General features: G+C 43.0%; 1 protein-coding gene across 4 annotated transcripts in view; it reads left to right on the forward strand.

The window, feature by feature from the left end:
• The window catches only part of col14a1a (collagen, type XIV, alpha 1a), a 177307-nt gene that overhangs the window by 57402 nt on the left and 105004 nt on the right, over positions 1-14901 (forward strand). For all 4 annotated transcript variants that reach the window (XM_080769144.1, XM_080769142.1, XM_080769143.1 and 1 more), the window contains exons 12-20: positions 1485-1630; positions 2579-2708; positions 2843-2982; positions 3293-3419; positions 4215-4354; positions 9465-9597; positions 9938-9973; positions 12068-12210; positions 14390-14522. In XM_080769144.1, the coding sequence (XP_080625270.1) occupies positions 1485-1630; positions 2579-2708; positions 2843-2982; positions 3293-3419; positions 4215-4354; positions 9465-9597; positions 9938-9973; positions 12068-12210; positions 14390-14522 (1128 nt within the window). The remainder of the gene's footprint in view (positions 1-1484; positions 1631-2578; positions 2709-2842; positions 2983-3292; positions 3420-4214; positions 4355-9464; positions 9598-9937; positions 9974-12067; positions 12211-14389; positions 14523-14901) is intronic.

Genomic DNA, 14901 nt, shown 5'->3' on the forward strand with positions numbered 1-14901 from the left:
ATATGCGACACAGCAACTCAAAATAAAGCACAACACAACAAACTCAAAGAAAAGGGCTTTACCACCACCACTGGACGGCTGTACTCTGCTCCAGCGTGGCTGTCCCCGGTACCGGTCCTGTAAGACGGATAGATAGATTAGCTTGTCGCAGGGGCAAGTATGGTGCAGGATAATAACAGTGATCTCTCTCCGGCCTATAGTGGGCCTAGTTGTAATATATATAATACAGCACTAAGTATCTATATATATATACACAAGCCAATATAGAGAGGAATATGTTATAATATGCAGAATAAGAAGACGGCCGCTATGGGCTACAATCAACAGGGCATTGAGTCAACACGATCAACAAGAGGACCACTCGTGGCCGTGGGTTGCGCCTTCTCACACACTGCAGTCCGAGTGTGGATCAAATGAATAGGTGCAGCAAAGCAGCAGGTGTGGTGCCGGCCCTGGAAGCACAACGGCTGTATTAAAATACTACTCTTATACTACTATAGTCACTGAGGCAGGAACAGTGAGACACACAAACTCACCCGCGTTAATGATACCAACGTGCACTGGCGTTGTACCCACTGCAGCGGTAGCCAGGTAAAGCAGTATACTGTAAACAACAAATGCCCATGTTTATACTCCCATGGCGTCAGACACCAAATGAAATATAAATGCTGCGGAGAGGGAGGGACACTAACCTAGGTGGCGCGGTGCTGTTTCACCACACGCCACGGGACAGCAGGGGAAAGCGTACGTAGCTTCAAGGCTAAAACACAACAAGTGCTCACAGTCAAGTTCACAGTCAGCTAGCAGGGCAGGTGAGCGTAACAGCAAAGATAGAGAGACATACCTGCACTGAAGTGCGAACCAAGCGCGCCACGGGACAGCTCTTAGATGAACAAGGTGCGGGAGGAATGACTCGAACCCGTAGAGCCTGTGTCACCCACCAGCAGTGTAGAGGGGAGAGACAGACAGCTGACAAACACGGCCGACGCGTCACCTTATAAAGCCGCTGATACAATCTAGCCCTAATCAGTGGGCGGAGGATGGGACGTGACAGCGTGGGAACGCTCACGCCCATCCTGCCACAATCGCATGCTTGCGTGTTTGTTGTGTTAAAGTGTGGACAAGTGTGTCTGATCTTACAGTAATTGTCTCACTAACACTGCTCAGAGGCTCAAAAAACAGAACCATTACAAACCATTACAAAAACAGGGCAGCAGTGGCTCAGGAGGTAGAGCAGGTCGTCCAATGATCCCTGGGTTGGCGGTTCGAATCCTGGCTCCTCCTGTCCACATGTCGAAGTGTCCGTGGGCAAGACACTGAACCCTACATTGCCTCCCTACCTTTTGCCGCTTCACCTCCAAATGTATGAATGAATGAACCATTGTAAAATGCAATTCATTCATTATTATTTCTATTAATTCTAATCTGTATTTTGTGTGTGTGTGTGTGTGCGCGCGTATGTGCGTGACTTCCTCTATATACAGTGGCTCTCCCAGCAGTGACTGGCCTCCAGTTGCTAGATGCGAGCCGCAGCACCATGACAGCCAGCTGGAACAGCGTGGACGGAGCCTCTGGTTACATGTTGCTGTATGCACCACTGTCTGAGGATGGAACCTCTGAGGAGAATGAGGTAGGACATACACAGACAGACAGACAGACAGAGATACAGTGGTATACCTGTACTGTTATACGTTATATGCTGTACATAGTATATCGTGCCGAAATGTTTGTAGAGAAAAAAAAACATACAGTACACACAAAGCCACACATTGGGGCAGTTAACACTGCTATACCAAACTCGGCCTAAACATCAACAACACCACAGTCTAGTTAACTATAAAAAAGCGGAGAAAAACCTGAGAGACAATGCAAGGGCTTTTTACTTTACCTTTACAAAAGCTAACATGAAGTACTTCTGGCTCAAACCTTTTACCTTAGAACCTTAGAACCCATTTGCCAACCAAGATTGTACTAAAAGGGATACACACCTAATTGAGCCTGCATGCAGTGTTCTGCTAATCCATTCTCTGCCGCCAAAGGAAAACACCAAATAATGCAGCCAGAGCATATTTAAGATGATACCCACTAATTATCAAACTTCTGAAGAAAGCATTTAAATGTTATATTTGTCTAAAAGAAAGTGCCCCTGACACGCTCCACAACTAAGCCCTCCCTCAGCCAGCTGGTTCTGGGACAAGAGAGCTGACTCCCAGGGGAAGACAGACTGTGCAGTGTTCACCCACAGCACACAAAATGAGGTGGAAACCAAGCTTCATTTTTAAGACACAAGTACTTCCCACAGATTACAAACCCCCCAAAAGAGTTTGAAAACGAATAACAAAAAACTTTCATATCTGCTCAGTAAAGTGCAGCAATGTGCAAACAGTGAAAAAAATTATGTTTCCTATGTCCATATATGAATTGAATTGAGATGGCTAGATACTATAGATACGTGTGTGTGTGTGTGTGTGTGTGTGTGTGTGTGTGTGTGTGTGTGTGTGTGTGTGTGTGTGTGTGTGTGTGTGTGTGTGTGTGTGTGTGTGTGTGTGTGTGTGTGTGTGTGTGTGTGTGTGCGTAGGTGAAGGTATCAGACACAACAACAGAATTGGAGCTGGATGGGCTAATCCCTGACACAGAGTACACTGTCACTGTCTATGCTATGTTTGGAGAGGAGCCCAGTGATCCTGTCACAACCCAGGAAACTACATGTAAGTTGCACATACACACGCACAGACAGACAGACAGATGCACGGACGCACGCACGCACACATGCATGCACGCACGCACGCACATTATATCATATTGCACTCTCTCTCTCCACCCCCCCCCCCTCTCTCTCCAGTACCACTGAGTCCTCCCAGGAACCTGCAGTTCTCTGACATCACCCATAACTCCGCCCATATCAGTTGGGACCCCGCCCTGAGAGGGATTAAAGGTTACCGCATCATGTGGGTCAAAACAGATGGACTGCTCACTGAGGAAGTATGTGAAAACGTCTCTAATCTAGAACATTATTTCCTTTTTATATACTTTAACAAGAAGATGCAAGGACACTCATAAAGTGGACACATCAAATCAAATGTACTTGTAGAGCACAATAAAAACAATAGTAATCAAAGTGCTGTAATGATTATTATTACATTGTTTATGATTGAACACTACACATAATAATAGTGTGTGTGTGTGTGTGTGTGTGTGTGTGTGTGTGTGTGTGTGTGTGTGTGTGTGTGTGTGTGTGTGTGTGCGCGCGTGCGTGCGTGCGTGCGTGCGTGTGTGTGTGTGCGTCCTGTAGGTAGAAGTGGGTCCAGTGACTTCCTATGACCTCAACGACTTGACGTCGCTGATGGAATACTCTGTAGCCATCTCTGCACTGTACGATGAGGGACAGTCAGAACCACTTACTGATGGCTTCACCACCAGTAAGTGTGGCTTTAAATGTAATGTTGTAATGGAAATATTAATTCACACGTGCAACCTCGACAAACAGAAAGCTGGTCACAGCTTGTGTGCATTCTTTGCTGTTTTTTTTGTTTTGTTTTAGTCTTCATATCTAAACATTAATCCTTAGAGCATTTAATGTATCCATAACCATGTCCATGGAAGATGATATTCTGTACTTTGCATCAGAAAGTGTCCTTTGTCTCACTACCATTAAAGGACCAGTCGTTCCTCTCTCATCTGCTAAACGATGTTGAGTTTTATTACCTCCACTGTTTCCTTAACTGTTCTGGCTGTCGGCCAGACTCATTTACACCTCGGCCTAACAGCCCAGTCACATTAAAAGGTCCTTCTTCTGTCCTCCACTATTCCATCATGCTAACAGTTATTGATTCGTTGAAATATCCCTTTAAGCAACGAACACTTCTTCTCTACAGCTGAGTCAGCTGAAAGAAATGTATTGCTGTCAAGTATCTATTAAAAACTATTCACATCCATAGGCTATTTCAATGTTAATTTACTTCCTGCCAAACCCCAAGACCCCAGGACCTTTTTTGTGTTATCCTTTTAGCTTTAATACTAGCATGTCTGAGAAGTCATTTTGACCGTTTTTATTTTATTTTGAAGTTGATTATCTTTGCCCATGAAGCTTTCAGAAGGTTCCCCTTCCATGACCATCATCATGATGACTTACTGTCCAACGTGCTGTACATTTCTGACTAATAAAGTATTCAATCAATCAATCAATCAATCTCCCCCTCCCCCCACTGTTTCAGCTCCAGTGCCCGGCCCTCTAAACATGCGTTCAAGTGACATCACTACAGACAGCTTCCGGGTCAGCTGGGATCACTCAGCCAATGATATTGTCCTCTACAAACTCTCCTGGGCACCATTTGCAGGAGGTGCTACTAAGGAGGTTGGTACTACTAGGAAACGTACAGTAGCTTTATACACTGTTGTGATGCGGCCATTGGGTCTTGTGGTGCAATATAAGAGTAACAGGTACAAAGTACGGTAACATCTTACGATGCTATGCTATGCTATGCAGTGTTTTTGGAACCTCAACGACAGTATATGCCACAACTGTAATTTGTCTGCAGACAATATCAGCATCATGAAATATAAGGCAACTGTGGAAAAACCTTTTGGTCTTAACTCAGCATACACGTTCACTTTAAGAAGACAGAGTTTGCCCCCCCCCCCCCCACACACACACACTCCCATTACACACACCACAGCAGCATTGGAACAAGCACACACTCCTTCCTTACCTCTCGTCATAGCGTTTACCCCCAATTTAGCCGTTTAGCCAATTAATTCCTCCCCACACGCCAATGTGTGTTGTCACTGCTTTTGTACTCTACTGGCTAACCTGATCCCTCCACCAGGAGGACGTAGCACCTCCGTCCTATACTCCTAGACAGGTGCTGCTCCAGCCTGTAGGAATACATTGATAACTAACAACAAAACAAGCTTGACAAGGGCGGAACTGGAAGTGCTTGCTGTAGGATGCCAGCTCTTTTTTTGGTTGTTGCTGCCAAATATTAGTATTTAATGGGAAATATGAACATTTCGCAATGGGGTGGGAAACGTTTTAAGAGAAAGCACTGCAAAGCAGAATGCTCGCAACAATTAAACAGACGTCTCAAGGTGCATGCAACATTTCCCAATGAATGTTAATTATTGCCCAACAGACTGAGAAACACTCGCATACAGAGTCCTTCCTGGACTACAATTCCCATAATGCTTGGTGCACTGCTAGTCCTTGTGGACAGGGGGAGGGCTGTCTTACTGAGACAACATCTTCTATTTTCAAAATATTTTTTATACATCTGAAAACTTGAAATGGGACATTCTGCACAATGAGTACTTTTACTTTTGGTACTTTAACTACATTTCGAGGCCAATACTTTTGTACTTTTACTCAAATACATTTTGACTTCTGGACTACTTTTACTTGAGTAAAACATTTGAGTACTTTTTCTGCCACTGCAGTCATGCTGCCCTCTCGTTTACGATCACTTGTGTTTTCACAGAAAAGTACTTATACAGTAACTGTTTGACTTGTTCCCAATCATGTTTAAATCAATTTTACGGAGGGAGGTAGTCTCACCGTTGCCAGACATTACATACAGTACATACTTCATCCTCCATCGCTGGAATTGGTGATGTAAGACTGTGGGTCTAACCAAGTGAGAATAGGGGGAGGCAAAACAGATAATAACCTAGTCTGTCCACCACTGCTTGCCACCTCCATTGATAACTCTCAGACAATGCAGTCCTGTAGTAGTCTTCTACACACAAGGCCATTAGCACGGGCACTCGTTCGACATTCGGTCACGCATCACGAAACCCCAAGGCCTTGCTTTAATTGCTTTCAAGTGATGTAAAACCATTCTTTATTCAGTTGAGAGGGAAACTATATCCCAACCACCACAGGGCATTCTGACAGACTGCTCTCTGGTGGGTGTCTGGTTTTGCCACCTTTCCCTGTCAGCTTGGTAAATGTTAACATTATCATTTCGGCGTGGCATTTACTGTTACATAATAAGAACGATTTAGAAGAAAGAGGTGCATGTGTTTTATATATGGAGACCTACAGAATGAGACCTATGAGATTATGCGGACAAACTATGGGCCTGATTCACAACGGCGTTTACGATGATAACATGACGTGAAGCTAGCGGAAAGGCATTTACGTGGATTTCCCACATTAATTTGGAATTCATGGAAATGGCCGTGAACTTGACGCTCACGTACGTTGGTCGGAAACTCCGTCAAATCCCAAGGGACGTCTTTAGGTGGCGGACAAAATTGCGGAAGCATACACGTGCGTATAGATTTATTCAGAAGGCTTTAGTCTTCATGCTGAATCAATAAATTGTTCCCAAATCTCAGATAAAATATGTAGGCATGTGTCCCCATGACATATTGGTCGATCAGCACAAAATAAATGATAGCCTATATAATAAAAGCTGAGTGCACTTGTATGCCTAAATGCATGCATTTCCCATACAGAAACTGCCCCTGCAAGCCCGACACATTTTTATTTATTTATTAGGATATTACTATAGCATGCGCAATTGCGCTTCTCACTTGACAGCTTTCTACTTGCAGTGCAACGCGTTGTGAGCTTGTAGATCGGCTCTCGCGCATGTTAAAAAACAAACTCACAATTATAATAAGAACATAGGCTTATCTGCATTCTGCACTACGAATCCAACATTGTTTAGTGTAGTAATGCCTGCAGTAGGCGGCAGGCCTATTGAAATTGTTTTGTTACGGAGCTCCTTGAGTCAGTTGAGACAGACAGTTGGGGCAGACAGCAGCGTGCTGCCGATATAAAAAATAGAAGACCACATTAGCCTGGGAGGCGGCCTTTTTTCCGACAGCATTCTAGCCGACGGGGCAACGGTCCGCTCCGCAGCTCCACATTCGCTGCGATGCGAAAAAGTGATGGTCCGACACGCGCTGCTCCCGTGCTTGCAAATACGAAGGACAGACTTTATAATCATGTATTGATATTGATCACATGCATGGATGCCACACACAGAATAGTTTAACTCACTGGGTAAACTCACTGGATTATAATTTCTTAAATTCTTCAGACAAGAGGATCCCAATTATTCACTTATGAATGTATAGGCTTGTACTGTTCTTTATCGCGCAAGCCATGCCCCCCTCCCTCTCTCCCCTCTCTCTCTCTCTCTCTCTCTCTCTCTCTCTCTCAAAAGACGACTTTTGCATTGACATATATCCGATATTTTAAATATCGGATAGCCTATGTTTTACCTCTGACTGCAAAGGTGTGAGTGCAGCACCCGCCTTGGTCCCGAACTTAATTAAATAAATTATAATTATATTGCTTCAGCAGCGGAGCACGCACCGTTGTGGACATATTAATAGAGTGCGGGCTATATTCATGCATTGACCGCGGCTGTGAAGCCGCATAGTCTGCGGCTGCAAAGCCTTTTTTCTTTTTTTGACAGACCAAACTGCTGTCTGCTGAGTCATGCTTGAAGCCTTTTATGGTGCGATATGGGGCGTGGATCAATGCAAATGAGGTTGTCGGGTGCTTTTCCGATCACTTTGCACCCACTGCATTCAGTATGACATACACCTGCGATACGCCAGCGCACCTGTGGTACACACCGCTCTCTGAATAACACGTCATCTCAACGTAGCTTGATCGGACGGATAAATACGATATCTGTTTCCGCCACAGTGTAACGGTGGCGTATTTCTTTTTAATGAATCAGGCCCAATGTGTGTAAATAAATAACATATAGACGTATATGTCCCTTAGGTAATATTGGGTTAAATGATAGCTGTTCAATGCCTGGCACGAATGAACATAAATAAAGGGTATATAAAGCTGGAAAGTAATCAGGATTTTTATAACCTAGAGCTGGGTTTTAGAGTCAGCCGGGAGGCACTGATATAGCCCTGGAGTCTCACTCTTTCTCTTTCTCTTTCTCTTTCTCTTTCTCTTTCTCTTTCTCTTTCTCTTTCTCTTTCTCTTTCTCTTTCTCTTTCTCTTTCTCTTTCTCTTTCTCTGTGTGTGTGTGTGTGTGTGTGTGTGTGTGTGTGTGTGTGTGTGTGTGTGTGTGTGTGTGTGTGTGTGTGTGTAAGTAAGTAAGTCACACATGCACGCACGCTCGCACGCACGCACGCACGCACGCACGCACTCACGCACGCACATGCACATTTTTCTTTATTCAGTTGCACAGTGCTTAGAATGTTAACAGAGGCAACTGATGCAAAGCTACACTAGTACACCTAGTCACAAACAGTGTCGTCGTTAAGCAGCAGTGTATATCCCACTGGCAGCACCTGTCCTTTTGTTCTTCTTACAGGACTTTAACATCTCATTTGAGTTCCTTTTGAATGCCTGTCAGCATTCTCTAAATCCCTGCATGTCTCTCAGCTGGTGCGCAAATGCGCCTCCATGCCTATGATCTACCGCGCACCAAACATTTTGACGACGCATGCGCACTGGCGCACCGCTTGTGTGCACCCCTGGATATTATATCCAGTCAGTGTTAGAGGTGAAAAATGACATAACAACATTCAGACCGCAGCGATGAGCAATGAGGGTCTTAGGCTCGTTCGGCTTTTTTTCCGAAGTCCATTTGAGACAAACCACTGTGTGTTTTCGAGCAATGAAAATAAGCGAGTTAACGTAAGACCCAGTGTGCACGGTTGGAGCTGTGGGTGCGCTCTGGATGTTGTTATGTCATTTTTCACCTGTACCACTCGTTATTGGATATAATGACATCAGATTAAGGTGAGAAAATGGTACTGTATGTCCGGAAGAGGGCAGCCTTCTGGTGAAAAGCACCTTCCTGTAGCTCAAATATTCTCACCGCAGAGTGTTAATTTAATCATCAATCAATCAGATCCTCATTCTTTTTGTATGGATATGAACTGCTATAGACCAACTGTATGGATATGAACTGCTATAGACCAACTGTATGGATATGAACTGCTATAGACCCATGTGTTTTGTCCAACTGTCCTCAATTTATTCAACTCCTACCTGCTGATTCACTATACAGAGTCATGCTCAATTAAGTGCATATACATTGTAAATGTCAGGATCTTCCTGCAGTTATTTGGTTTTTGGCCATATATCTGCACATCTTTGAGAGGCTGTTCTTTGGGACAATGGGGAAGCCGTATTATTATTCACATTTAATAGTCTTCATTTATTGTTTTTTTGTATTGACCGCTCATGCATGAAAAAAGTCAGACAGCGTTTACTATTACTTATTTTCTTCTGGAGATACATGTTCATATGAGGACACTAATACTTGTATTCTTCTGGAGATACAACATGTTCATATGAGGACACTAATACTTGTATTCTTCTGGAGATACAACATGTTCATATGAGGACACTAATACTTGTATTCTTCTGGAGATACAACATGTTCATATGAGGACACTAATACTTGTATTCTACTGGAGATACAACATGTTCATATGAGGACACTAATGCTTGTATTTTTGCCACTGTCCTATAGGTGGTTCTGAGTGGAACTGAGGATAGCTACATCCTGATGGGTCTCAGTCATTCAACCGAGTATGAAGTCATGCTCACGGCCATATTCAAAGACGAGTCAGAGAGCGACACAATCTCTGTTATAGAGACCACATGTAAGAATTTGTAGAGAGATATATAGCTATGTTTGTTGTAAATGACACTAAAATACTTAATGACACCCTCGCAGTTCATAAACATAAATAAATAATTGTAATTTAATATTCCAGATGACCAGATCACATTACAGGTCATAGTGCCTCAATAAGAGCCTGATCTATTGACAGAATGTATTAGGATCATAGAATTAGCATTTCCAAATTCCAAGCTTAGTGTGTTAGATCCGTAGTATTGATTTGTTTATCCAGGCTTATCTCAATGGGAGAAAATCTGCTTTCCTGTCTGATAGTCTCATCTAATTATGTGATCTGTTTTCCCCTCCATGTATTTGCCCAGTGTCCAGGACAACAACAATTCCTACAACTACACCAGGTAATGTGTTTTAAAGTAAGGGATAATAAGTACTAGAAACCTGCTTACTACACAACTCTCTATGGACAAAAACAATAATTTGACATGAAATATTGATTTGAAAAGGATTTTGCAAACAAGCTTATGCAAAACAGTCCATTCGATTCTACGGTTAGAACTGCATCCATAAACAGAGACAGAACAACAGGCATGTTATGCAGAAATAACAGAATTTACTAAATTGACCAGAATCAAATATTTAAAAGCCATGTAATAAGTGCTTTTAGAGATGCACATACTAAATGTCAAGTTAGTACAGGATTGAATTGTTGTCTTCACATGTAACCTCAATCTACCAGCTATAAATAATTCTGATTGGGTTGCTGAGAGAATCCATCCATGTACTGTTTCAGGCCAGAGCATCTGTCCAGAGAAGAGTTCTGAAACATGAGGCTAGCGTATTTGCCAAAGTTTCTTGGTGTTGACAGCAACAGATGTAACAAGTTAATTAGAGCTTTGGCTAATGTTGCTTACTTAGTTCCAGTAAGTGAAAGGGGAATTATTGGACACTTAAAATAACCTTGTCATCACTCCTACTTTAAGTATGATAGGCACTGGTTTAAACTACTGTACTAGCGTACTGTCTATCAATCAATGAAGATGGCACCCCACTCTACCTTAAAAAAGAAAAGAACAAGAAGTGTGGTTAACTCTGTTTGTAGAATTATATTTACCCAGCTGGCCTTACCCAGAAGCCCTAGTTCTAACTTCATCATTGCAGTGGTGACCCCATCTGGATTGTATTTACTCTTGGGAGCAGGCTACTGCTAATCGAGTCAGAGCAGTTTAGAAACTCCACTGACAGCTCTAAAAACTAAGCAAGTTTCAAAGGGTTATAACAATAGGATTGTAAATGACTGTAGCCTACTGCAAGGAACCTCTAAGGTGACCTGCAGACTTCTTCTCGCCCATTGATCGAATGAGCACAGAAATGTAGTTGACCATTTGACATAGCCTAATTCTTATTGCAAATATTAGAAGATATGGATTGTCAAGAGACCACACTATCATCAATCCTTGAACACTTTTTAGTTATTAGTGTGAGTAGTATACAACCAGGGCCTGTGGGTCAGGGGAATATGGTTGAGCTGTGCTTTCCTGAATCCTGTGGGGGTTCCTTTGGTGTGTGGTGTGAATTTATAGTGGAGAGTGTAACATGGTATTACATGGTGAAGCTCCTTCCAGTGGATGAAATACCACTTTAATTGTCTCATATTCTGGTGGAGGATTGACCAGACTTTTCTCATTTTTCATGGTCACGCGTGTTGTTAGTGATCAGAGGGTCTACATCACAACCCAGGCCGATCTAGGCACTGTGCTCAATGTAAGGTTCATGGCCTGCCAGTGTATAGTGTATTTTAAGGGATATACACTGTAAATGTTAATTTAACTCAGACAGTTTAAAACTGGACCTGTAAAGGGTAACAATTTAAAGAGTGGTGTATGTGTCATCATCATACTGTAATATTATCACCACTGTACCACATCTTTTATTATTGGATTATTTTAGTGCATGCTCTTTTATGTATTTTTTATCCTTTAATTTTATTAGGATTTTTATTACTTGCTGCTCTTGTTCTCTTGTTCTTGCTTTCTCTTTACCCGTAATTGCCGCAGCTGTTGTGTCAACCAATTTCCCATAGAGGATTAATAAAGGCCAACTTAACTTATCTTTTCTTCTCTTATCTTATGTCCATGTTTTTGTTCTGGAAGGTTATATATTTTATATATAAATCTATTACTGTATTTATCAGACTGTACCGTAAGATCACAACAACTTAAAACAATGAATGTGTGAACAATGTTTTCTGTTTCAGCATGCTAACCTTCCAGGAAGAGAAAGACTATATTTTCTATTAGCTTGGAATCCCCATGGATGATATGATTGGTAGTCAAAAATGTACTGTAGCCCACCAATGAGACAGACTGAGTAGCCGGAAGTGCCTTCTTAAAATGAGCATTAGTGAGGATATATGAAGATATATGAAAATGTGATTCTTTAAGCTCGAATGTCCAATAAATATCTTCATTTTTGTTTTCTACATGTTGTTTCAGTGGCTCGACAGGCAGTGAGAAACCTTCGGTTGACTGATGAGACCACAGATAGTTTAGAGGCATCATGGAACCTGCATGACCCTCACGTAGAAAGCTACAGAGTTTCCTACGTCAGCCTCAAGGGCGACCGTGCAGAGGAGTCGGTGAGTTGGAGCTCAGACTGTATACACATGCACTGTTATGAAGGTTAAAACAACTGATCTGATCTGGGGTGCCTTGTAGCTCGGCTAGTTACATAGCCTGTCAACTTGCTTGGTTAAGGGTAGGCTTGTTCAAGGTCCCTGGTTTTCTTAGATAAGAACAAGAGTTCTGGACTCTGGTAGTGTTAATATAATTCAGTTTCCTCCTCACAATCTGGTGTATGTATATCCTCAGGGAAACACCAAGGAGTGCCCAAACAAGGAGACATTAGAATATTTATAGCTATCAGAGGCAATATTAAATTAATCAATAGATGAAACTCATGAGGTTTGGTTAATGGTTTTTAGGCGGGGGACTGTTGTAGTTTCCAAACTTTGCAATATGTTTTGCAACACATTAAATGTCTGTATTCCAGTTTCTTAAAAGTGATTAGTTAGCTTAATAAGCGCCTTTCCTAATTGCCCCCCCTTTGTGTATTCTGGCATATTGCATCTCTCAGCTAAACCTTAAGTCTAATTTCTACTTAGGCTTCGGCGTGAGAGAATACTATGGCTCTCTCTCTCTCTCTCTCTCTCTCTCTCTCTCTCTCTCTCTCTCTCTCTCTCTCTCTCTCTCTCACACACACACACACACACACACACACACACGTCACACACACACACACACACACACACACACACACACACACACACACACACACACACACACACACACACACATACACACACACTCCCCTCCCCTGTTGAGTACTGAGTAGTATAGACTCTAATAGGTGACGAGCAGCGATTCATTGGGATTCTGCCTTAGGAAAAGCTTACTGTAGTTATATCACCCCCCCCCCCGCCTGTTCAGCAGCAGCAGAGTGGACAGTAGCAGGGTCATTTTCTACAACCATAAAATTGATTACACTCAGTCCCTGTCCTCCTCCCCTGTCCTCCTTTATCCCTCTATCCATGATAAGAGCCCTTGAGCTTCGTTCGACCCTGATGGCTCCCTCCCTCTCTTTTGTTCTTTCTCTCTCTCTCTCTCTCTCTCTCCCTCACCCTTTCTTCTCCTCTGTACACCTCTCTGTTTCTCTCCATGTCTTCTCCCTTGTCTTGCGCCACCTTTCAACAGTTCCCCGTTTTTCTCTCTCTCCCCTCTCTCTCTTCCTCCACCGCCCCTCTCGGTTTTAATTCTCCTGTGTGGTGTCAGAGCAGTAGAAGATGGAGCGGCCAGGCCACGCCAGAAGACATTCCATTATCTTTTCAGTAGCCATTTACCTCACTGGGAGGAAAGACTGAGGGAAGAGAGAGGGAGGGAGCGAAAGAGAGAGAGAGAGAGAGAGAGAGAGAGAGAGAGAGAGCATAGAGACAAGAGACAAGAGACAAGAAAAAGAACAACACGTAAACAAAAAAGAGAACGGCTTAAATCTTTCTCTCAGACATGAAAGAGCCATTATTTAAGCGCGCGTGCACGTGTGCGTGCGTGCGTGAGTGTGTGTGTGTGTGTGTGTGTGTGTGTGTGTGTGTGTGTGTGTGTGTGTGCGTGCGTGCGTGCGTGCGTGCGTGCGTGCGTGCGTGTGTATTTATGTCAATGGCAGGTCAGCACCACAGCTAAAGCAGACAGCTCCACTAATAGGAGTTGTTGTCTTGGACAGACTTATCTAGTGTGACCAAGACACATACACACGCGCGCGCACATACACACACACACACACACACACACGCACGCACGCACGCACGCACGCACACACACACACACACACACACACACACACACACACGACCATTACATCTCCAAGTAAGAAAGACAAATGACCATTGTATAAAATTGTGGATCTTATCTCAGTTCAGTTTATCACAGTTTAAAATAATCATTCAGACCTTTTCAATGCATCCTCTATGGCAGTTACAAACATTTATATACTGTACTTTAGGGCTGGTTGGAAGTATGGGTTGTTTTATTCGACTATACTGACTCAATCAGAATGAATATAATAATCAATTATTAGTCACAGTATTTGTTCCATTTCACTGTCGCTGCTGCCCGTAACTCCTGAGCCACTGCCTCCACTAGCCTGGCATGACTAGACTAATATCACTGACTGCCATGTGTGAGTGTGCTCGTGTGCGTGTGCACGTGCACATGCGTGCTTGATCAGTGCTCTTAACCTCTGTATTCCTGCTTGTGTGTTTTTAGGTGTTAGTTCGGGGTGAGGAGAGGAGAACCATCCTCCAGCCTTTATTATCAGACACTCAGTACAAGGTGACAGTCACACCACTCTACACAGATGGAGAAGATGGCATCAGTGTGTCAGCACAGGGAGCTACATGTGAGTCTTACGTCATTTATATACGTGTACACACTACAAACATGCACAAACAAGCATGCATTCACACACACACACACACACACACACACACACACACACACACACACACACACACACACACACACACACACACAATTGCTTAATTGCCTGCCATGTTTTACCCTTCTGCAGTTTTGAACCTGTACAGGAAAATAAGCTACAAAATCAGCCTATGGTTTTGTGTCCCTTTAAGCAACAAGGCAACTACTGAACATATCTGAAATTATCTGGACAGTCTACAGAAGCAGATCATTTCATTGCAGAGAGCAGAATGTTAATTTGCATTCTGTTCATTTTATGTTCATTTACACCCTTGAAGGAGAATGTAAATTAGAGTGAT

The sequence above is a fragment of the Protomyctophum bolini genome (genome assembly GCF_963924005.1).
Source record: "Protomyctophum bolini genome assembly, chromosome: 7".
Classification (NCBI taxonomy): Eukaryota; Metazoa; Chordata; class Actinopteri; order Myctophiformes; family Myctophidae; genus Protomyctophum; species Protomyctophum bolini.